General features: G+C 51.3%; 1 protein-coding gene across 2 annotated transcripts; it reads left to right on the top strand.

Annotated features, from left to right (window-relative positions):
* Nucleotides 1-129: 129 nt before the first annotated feature.
* PNPO (pyridoxamine 5'-phosphate oxidase) lies at nt 130-6,752 on the top strand. 2 transcript variants are annotated; one of them, XM_090292166.1, is made up of 7 exons: nt 130-386; nt 1,556-1,680; nt 2,805-2,910; nt 3,756-3,809; nt 4,032-4,160; nt 4,484-4,554; nt 4,773-6,752. In XM_090292166.1, the coding sequence occupies exons 1-7, from the start codon at nt 342-344 to the stop codon at nt 4,939-4,941; spliced, it is 699 nt and encodes a 232-aa protein (XP_090148292.1). In that variant the 5' UTR covers nt 130-341; the 3' UTR covers nt 4,942-6,752. The 2 variants fall into 2 exon arrangements, with proteins under 2 accessions (XP_090148292.1, XP_090148291.1); XM_090292165.1 differs by having other exon boundaries at nt 298-386; nt 2,805-2,904.
* The last annotated feature ends 1,820 nt before the right edge of the window (nt 6,753-8,572 follow it).

The following is an 8,572-nucleotide window of genomic DNA, read 5'->3' as shown; positions in this document are numbered from 1 at the left end:
TCCCCCAGAGGCCCCGCCCACTGGCCGTTCTAATTGGCCTCATTCTGGAAAACTGAGACCAATGGTCTCCCAGCGTCTGTCTCCCTCCTCCGACCCTAGGCTCCCATTGGCTCCGGTGACTTAGGGTGTCTGAAGTTGGCGACTGGCGAATTGTTCCTTTCCCGGGGTAGACTCCAGACTGACAAACTGGATCCGAACACAACGGAACCCGGCGCCGGGCGACGCCGGGTCACGTGGCGGACGGCCCCATGACGTGAAGGCTGCGGGGCGTCACTGTGACGTTCGAGCGATCAGCCGAGTGACCCTACTACCTTCGTCACCTGTGCGGCCGTGGAACTGTCATGGACCTGGGACGGATGCGCAAGAGTTACCGCGGGGACCAAGAGGTGTAGTTGCAGGGCAGGGTCTCCGCAGGGGCGGGGGTCGCAAGTCATCTGAGGAAAGGAGGGGGAGTGGGAGGAACCCCACGGGGTTTCTGGGGCCACCCCGTGGGGCGAGGGGGCTTGAGGTCATCTCCCTGGGACAAGAGGGCTCAAAGACAAACGACGAGGGAGAGGTTCTGGGGAAGCCGGGACAAAGAGGGGCTCGGGAGACAGCTTTGGTGGGTAAGGGCACGGCCCCGAGCCTCCAGGGCTGGAATCCTGCCGCTCGTGGCAGGATACTTAACCCTTCTGGGCCTCCGTTTCCGCACCTGTGAAGTGATAGCACCTACCTACCTCACAGGAATGCGATGAGCTCAGTTGTTCGTAAAGCACTCAGAACAGGGACAATCAGCATATAAACGGTTGTTAAAACGTGGGGGAGGGGGACTGACTCCCCGAGGAGGCGAGAGAACGCTACTAGCCCCTTGCTACCTTATTTCCCTTCGCTTACCACTTGGAGTTCTTTTCCTTTTCCCTCCTCTGGAGAGGAACCCGGAGAACTGTTTTGGAATTGGGGCCCAAAGCCTCTGGTTGCATGTGAGCATTTCCAGAAATTCTTTTTTTTTTTTTTATTTATTGATTTTAGAGAGAAGAAGAAAGAGGGAGAGATTGAGAGAGACATCGATTTGTTCTACTTATTTACGCATTCATTGGTTGCTTCTTGTACGTCCCCTGACCCAGGATCCCTCAGCCTTGGCTTATGGGGTCAATGCTGTAACCAACTGAACTACCAGGCCAGAGCAGCATTTCCAGAAGTTCTTGTTAAACACGCAGTTTTCCATTAAATCTTAGACCTACTGAATGAGAATTTACAAGGGCTGAGCCCAGAATTTGTCTTTTTTTTTTTTTAAAGACTTTTTAGTAATATGTTTGACACCATGACATGAAATCTGACTCATCATCCATCACTAGCTGTGGGACCCGGCAGGTTATTCCACCTTCCTATGCCCGTGTCCTCACCTGTAACATGGGGCTAACAGAACCTATGCCCTGGGTACTCTTTTTTTGTTATGAAGTCGATGTTATGAGGCCTAAATGAGTTAATATTTGAGAAGTGCCTGGAATAGTTCTATATACACATTAAGCAATATATATGCTTTGTTTATTAATGAAATAAAACTCTCCCTCCCCAGGCATTTGAGGAGTCTCAGCTGACCTCTCTGGACCCCATGAAGCAGTTTGCTGCCTGGTTCGAAGAGGCTGTTCAGTGTCCTGACATAGGGGAAGCCAATGCCATGTGTCTGGCTACCTGCACCAGGTGGGCATAGCTGTGGGCCCTTCCATGGGTGGGTACAGATGAAGTAGGATACTTAGGAAGCTCTCAGTTTGATGGATGACTTTATAGTTCTAGCTCTTTTATTAACATGCTATGTGGCCTCAGGGAAGTTACTTGTCCTCTCTGGGCCTCAGTGTCCTTACCTGTAAACTGAAGATCATACTTCACTCAATTCCATTTCAGTGATGAAATGCAATGCCTCACTCGTCTCTGCCCTTGACACCGTTGCCTCCCCTATCTCCCCACCTACCCTATTCCCACCTGCCCTTTAAGAGCTGTATCTCCTGGGACCTCTCCACGAAGCTCTCATTCACTTGAGAATCACTGAGACATCTCTCATATTAGCCTCCTAACCAGCTCTTCTTGCCCCGCCTCACTAAAATGTAAGGCCTTGAAGGCAGGCTCTTGTGCTGTGCTCTGCGTTTCCCCTAGAGCCCTGTGCAGAGGACCTGATATTACTACACCTCCTCTGATCCCTAAGCACTGGCTGATGGCGTTATTGCTTGTTGTTGCCCTTAGAGCTTTGTTGCTTTGCTGGAGCTGCCATAGCAAAATACCACAGACAGGGTGCCTTAAACAACTGGAATCTATTTTCTCACAGTTCTGGAAACTAGAAGTCCAAGAGTAAGGTGCTATCAGAGTTGGTTAGCGAGGTTTCTCTTAATGGCTTGCAAATGGCTGCCTTTTTGCTGTGTCCTCATGTGGCCGTTCTCTTGTGCAGGCAGGGAGAGCAAGTGAGAGATTTTTGGTGCCTCTTCGTCTTCTTATAAGGACACCAGTCCTTTTGGATTAGAGTCCCACCCTTATGACCTTATTTAACCTTACTTACTTCCCCAAAGGCTCTACCTCCAACAACTCTTGGGGTTGGGGCTTCAACAGAAAATTTTAAGGGGATACAGTTCAGTCCGAACAGGGCCCTAGGCAGCAGTGTCACATTGTACATCCAGGACAAACCCCAGGGGCAAGTAGAAATGGGTGGCCTGAGTGCCCAGACAGTGCAGAATAAGGGGACACAAGATGAAGGGTGCTTAGTCATCCTGTGGGGAGGGGCAGCAGCAAGGACATTGAAATGGGCTCTGACCACAGCGCTCTGCTCCTCGTCCCAGAGATGGGAAACCCTCTGCCCGCATGGTGCTGCTGAAGGGCTTTGGCAAGGACGGCTTCCACTTCTTCACTAACTTCGAGAGCCGCAAGGGAAAGGAGCTGGTGAGGGTTCGTGGTAAATCCTCAGGGCTCCAGAGTCCAGCCCTCGCCTCATTGCTCACCCTCTCATGCCACCCCCATCCCGACCCACCTGTGATCTGTGCTCAGGCACCACCCTGTGTGCGGGCCTTTGCACTTGCCATTCTCCTTGCTGTGTGTGAGTGCTCTGTCTCCTACCACCCCCACCTCTGCCATCTGTTTGCCTAAGTAACTCCTGTCCCTCCAGTCTCAGCCCCAATGTTATCTCCTCAGAAAAGCCTCTTCAACTCCTCCAGTGAGTCAGTCACTCAGGCTGTTTGCTATCATTATAACTAGCAACTTCCCTGCCATTTTTTCAGTTTCTAACTGTGCATTTGTATGATCATGTGATTAATGTTTGTGTTCTCTGTTAAGTGGGAAGCTTTGCGGGGGCAGAGGTTGCATCTGTTGTATCTGTTACATCCCCAGGACCTCCTCTGGTGGCAAGTACAGAGTTGGCGCTTCATATACATACAATTCATAAATCCAAATGAGTCACCCTCCCTGAGTCCATGCCAGCCAAGCATGCATTTCTCAGAACTTGCAAATCTGTGGGTTTCAGAAATGGCAAGCGTCACTTTGGAGTCCAACTGGCTTAGGTTTCCAACCCAGATCTGCCACTTGCTGTGTGAACTTGGGCACATTACCAACCCCTCTGAGCCTGTCTCCACTCCTGTACAAGTAGGCCTGCCTTTGAGGGTTTAGATGAGGTATTACTCTGACTGAATACATCTCCTGTGGGCTTGCGCGCTGCAGACTTCCTGCCTTACCCCTGCATCCAGAGGCAGCCTCCCCTTGGTCCTGATGGCTGTCTATGGATTCCCTTTCATTTCCAGGACTCTAATCCCTTTGCTTCCCTTGTCTTCTACTGGGAGCCCCTAAACCGTCAGGTGAGTGAACATTCCCAGGACAGCCTGGGGTGGGCTGAGTTGGGAGGGGCCTGAGTTTATATATGAGCCCAGTGGAGGTCCCCAGGCTGGGCAGATATCCTGCCTCTTAAATAACTCTCAGCTGGGCTAGTTGAAGCCAGCAGTGGTGGGGCAGTGGGGCCTGTGCTGGTGGGGAGGGTGGGCCCCATTGCATGCCATGTAGCCGGGGCCATCCCTGAGCAGGTACGTGTGGAGGGGCCTGTGAAGAAGCTGCCAGAGGAGGAGGCCACATGCTACTTCCACTCGCGCCCCAAGAGCAGCCAGATTGGGGCTGTGGTCAGTCACCAGAGTTCTGTGATCCCTGATCGGGAGGTAAGTGAGGCTCCCTCTTAGTCACTCGGGTGGCGAGGGCCTGGGCTCATCCCCAGAGGTTGTATTCCAGGGATGCCAGGGCCCTCTCTCTCCAGCAAAGTGAGAAGGATGGTTTCCCTGGGGGACAGGGATGGGGACCGGGAAAATGGGCCTCCTCTGTCTGTCTGACCCTCCCGTTGGACTATGTTCCTCAAGAACAGAGGCCAGCCTGCTTTGCTCACGTGTGTCCCCGGCACCTGGCACAGGACACATGCTCAGGAAGTGGTTATTAAATGAATCATTGACCAGGTCTGGCCCTTCCTCCATCTCCTTCCCCTGGACAGTATCTGAGAAAGAAAAACGAGGAACTGGAGAAGCTCTACCAGGGAAAAGAGGTGCCGAAGCCGAACTACTGGTGAGTGATGCCGGTAGTCATGTAGAAAGGGACACCAGGACTCTTGTGCTTACTTGCAGCCCCCTGTCTGTGGAATTACAGATCTACTCCTCCTTGTCAGCTCTCATCAGATACATCCCAGCAGCTTCGTTCAGGGGCCCTGGGGTGGTGGGGCTGGGGGGTGGTAACATGCTCGAGAAAAATGCACAGAACCCTGGAACCTCTGCTTCCTTCTGCAGGGGTGGCTACGTCCTGTGCCCACAGGTGATAGAGTTCTGGCAAGGCCAGACCAACCGTCTGCATGACCGGATCGTCTTTCGGCGGAGCCTCCCGACAAGAGACTCCCCTTTAGGGCCCATGACCCACCAAGGGGAGGAAGACTGGCTCTATGAGAGACTTGCTCCCTGACTCCTGGTCTGCGGTGCCCATTGGCGCTAGGATGGGGTGCTGAGAGGGGGTGTGGGGCTGGGAACCAGGCCGTTCTGAACTCAACATATTTCCCTCCCCACTCCTTATCCTTAGGGGTCCTCAGAGTTTCTCCTTCAAGCGCTCTGCACTCATTGGCTCCCCATAAGCTGTCTAATAGAGTAATGGTGGCATGGAGAATCACAAATGGAAAGTAATCCCATAATTATTTTCTTGATTTTGACAATAATTTATTGGAATAGCTCTCTCTAGAGGTAGCAGGTGATGTGATTTCCTTTTCTGGTGACAGGGTGGGTCCCCAGCAGCCCTGTCTTTTTACCACCATGACTGAGTCATACGGGCCAAAGCTGATTGGTCCCAGCATAAGCACCTGAGCCAATTTAGCCCATCAGTTTTTCTTGTCAACCATTTGAAGTTTAAAGGAGCGACCCAGAGCATGATGTGTGCGTCATTGTAGCCAAGTAGTTAATGGCAGCCAAGAAGCAATGGCTCTGGCTGCTGCTCTTGCAATTCCCTGAGCGACCCTGGATCCCTCCTTCCCATGTCTGAGCTGAGCAGTTCCTCCTCCTGCCTCAAACACCCAGTCTCTAAAAAAAAAAATTTTTTTTTTACATAAACTAGCTGAGTCAGTTTCTGTTAACTGCAAATAAAAGAACCTTAACTAACTCATTTATTCATAGATATTCAGTATTTTTATAGCACTTACCTTAGTGATAGCTGCCTTCCATTGTCTGAAGCACAGTAATGTGGAAAAAGATTAAGCTTATTATCTGTAGCTGCAAAGGACCCATAGGTAAATATTACACAGAAATAGATTTCATTTCGATATGGGGAGAGATTTCCAGAGGGAGTGGGTAGTGAGCGTTAGGTAGTGAGCATTCTGACTACTCATACCTCCCCTTCCCCTGCTCCTCACATCACTGGTTTTCCTCCACAGTGGAATTACCTGGGGTGGGGGGGCTTTTAAAACCTGATGGTGCCTAGATCCTCCCTTAGAGATGATTTAAAACAATTTTTTTATTGTTATTCTGTTATTTTTTAATTTATTTTTGTCCTTTAGAGATAATTTAACCAGTCTGACTGCAGCCTGATCTTTGGGAAATTTAAAGGCTCCTTAGGGAACTCTGTGCAGCCAAGATTTTAACCCCCTGGTCCAGATCCTTATCTGGTCCTAAGGATGCAGGCAGCATTGGCATCACTTAGGAGCCCACCCCAGACTCACTGAATCCCATCCTGCATTTAATAGGAACCCACCCCCCAAGGTGACTGGATGCACTGGCCTCAACTTCTAAACCTACTGAATATCACCGCCACAACTGGATTCTTCAATAACCCTTGGCTGAGGCCTGTGTTGAACTGTATTTGCTTTCCTTGAGCGCAAGTCTGGTGACCAGGGACAGCCTGGATGAGTGAAGAAAAGCCAGACTGTGTAAATGTTTGCTGTGACTAAGTCAGGATAAGAAGTGACTGTTATTTGTACATGTTGTCATTGAACTTACCACTCTGTAAACGGCTTCATTCCACTGTATGGGCGGGTACCTCAGCATTTCTGTTATTGACCAGCTCCCCTAAGGGTCTCCCTTTTAGTGTTGATTCCCCCTTAAGCCTGAGTGCAGGAAGACACAACACTAACCTTTCTGAAACCTACAGGTAAAGGTGCTGGGGTGTCCTTGCTTTGTGTCACTGGGAGCTGTATACCTCCTCCAGCTTTGAGCCTGGTCTCAGCAGTCCCTTTCCTGTTCTTTGTCCAGCAATCACTTTGCCAAATCTGTAATAAAAACTCATCAGACGTGTGTGATGTTAATGTTCAATCTGGCCTGGTCTTGCCCAGAACACTAGGAAGGAAGGGAGCTGGGGGATTTAAGCAACTCTCCCCTGCCCACCTCACTTCCCTCTGGTGGGGTGTCCAGCAGGGGGAGCCCGCTGCCCAAGGTTGGCCCCTTCTGGGCAGTGCAGGCCAATTCTAGCAGGCCCCTCCTGCCTCCCCCTCCCCCTCTTGGGTCGAGTCCCAGTGAAACTGTGGTCGATAACCCATAGCCTCTCCCCGGCTCCCGCACATATTTGCACTTTCGGTTCCTCCTCCTCTGGCCTGGTGAAAACCTGCGGCTGCCTGAGCTCTGACTCCCTGGGCAGCCAGATCTCCCTTTGGCCTTCAATACCCACTCCACCTCCTCACCCCCATCCATATTCCCAGCTTAGGGGTATATGTGGAGTTTCCCTGGATTTTCCTGCAGTCGTTACTTTGGAGCTGTGAAGCATGGTCGCATGCACAGGGCAGAGCAGTCTGCAGACCCTCTCACCTAAGAGGAGTAATGGTGGCAATGCGGTGCCGGCATTAGGTTAGTATTAGGCCACAGGTAGGGCCTGTGGCCAAGGGCCAAGCCTCATCCCCCTACCCTTCCCTCAGGGAAGCTCAGGCTAGAGTAGGAAGTCCCTACCATCTGGGGTCTCAGGGTGCATTCATTCTCAAAGCTGGTTGGCTTTCCTCCATTGGCCTCAGAGTCTGTACAGCACCCTCAGATGGTGCTCACCTCCCAGAATCCCAAGGTTCAGGCCTGGCCCACTCTCACCCCACCTCCCCTTCAGCAGAAGGTGACTGTGATCCTTTTTCAGTCCTGAGCCTCTGTTTCCCATCCCCTAAGCAAGTGAAAGAGTGGAAGGGGCTGTGTGGTTCAGTGGTCACATGCACAGGCCAGGTCTGGCTTCAGTTCCAGCTCCTCCAGTGTGAGGGCATGGCCTCGGGCAGGCGAGTGACTTCACCCTCCCTAAGCCTCAGCTAACTCACCTGGAAAATGGGAGTAATTAATGATAGCCTTGTCCCAGGGGATGAGAGGATTAAATAAGGAACCTCAGGGTGTACTTGCCACCCGGCCTGGCCCATTTTAAACCTTCCGTAAACGTCAGGTATTAACAGTAGGCAGGGATGGAGTATGGGCAAAGTCTGCTCCTCCATGGGAGGCTTTATGGACTGAGTAAATTCAGAAGACCCTAGAAAGTTCCATGTGATGAGGAGGGATAGGGGAAGAATCCTCCTTCCCTCCCTCCAGCTCCTGGTCTTCCTCACTCACCCCCATAGCTCCCCTGCCCTGGGTGAGGCCACCTAACAAAGGCCCCTTGTACAGTCTGTTTGTTTTGCTAATAAATTTCCTGAGAAAGCTCCCTGGGGTGGGGTGGCCCAGCAGCCTACAGGGAGCTGACCTGGAAGCTGCTGGACCACATTGTTTAGTCTAGTCACCACCTTGGTTTCTCTGTGTTCCCACTATGAGCTCCAGAGATTTGGCCAATTTTCCCCAGTTCCCAGCTTCTGGGGCTTGAGAAAGATCTAGACCCAACAGCAAAAGGAGCATGTGCTCTCTTCCTTAAATGGAAGCGGTGGGCTATGGCGGAGTTCCTTAGCGAAGGAAAGGGGGAAGGAAACCAATGTTAACTGGGCACCTGCTTCAGGGCTACGTATGGGCCCCTTAATGTTGACCACTCCCTGTGAAATCTGTATCATTCAGCCCCTTTTATAGAAGACAAAACTGAGGCTCAGAGTTTTTTGTTTTTGTTTTTGTTTTTTAATGTTTCCCAAATCACCCAACTACTAAGGGGTGGAACCAGAATTGGGATCTTG

This window comes from Furipterus horrens, unplaced genomic scaffold (assembly GCF_987537825.1).
Source record: "Furipterus horrens unplaced genomic scaffold, mFurHor1.1.pri manual_scaffold_11, whole genome shotgun sequence".
NCBI classification, from domain to species: Eukaryota; Metazoa; Chordata; class Mammalia; order Chiroptera; family Furipteridae; genus Furipterus; species Furipterus horrens.
The sequence above is the reverse complement of the archived record's forward strand: the minus strand, read 5'-3'. Positions and strand labels throughout refer to the sequence as shown.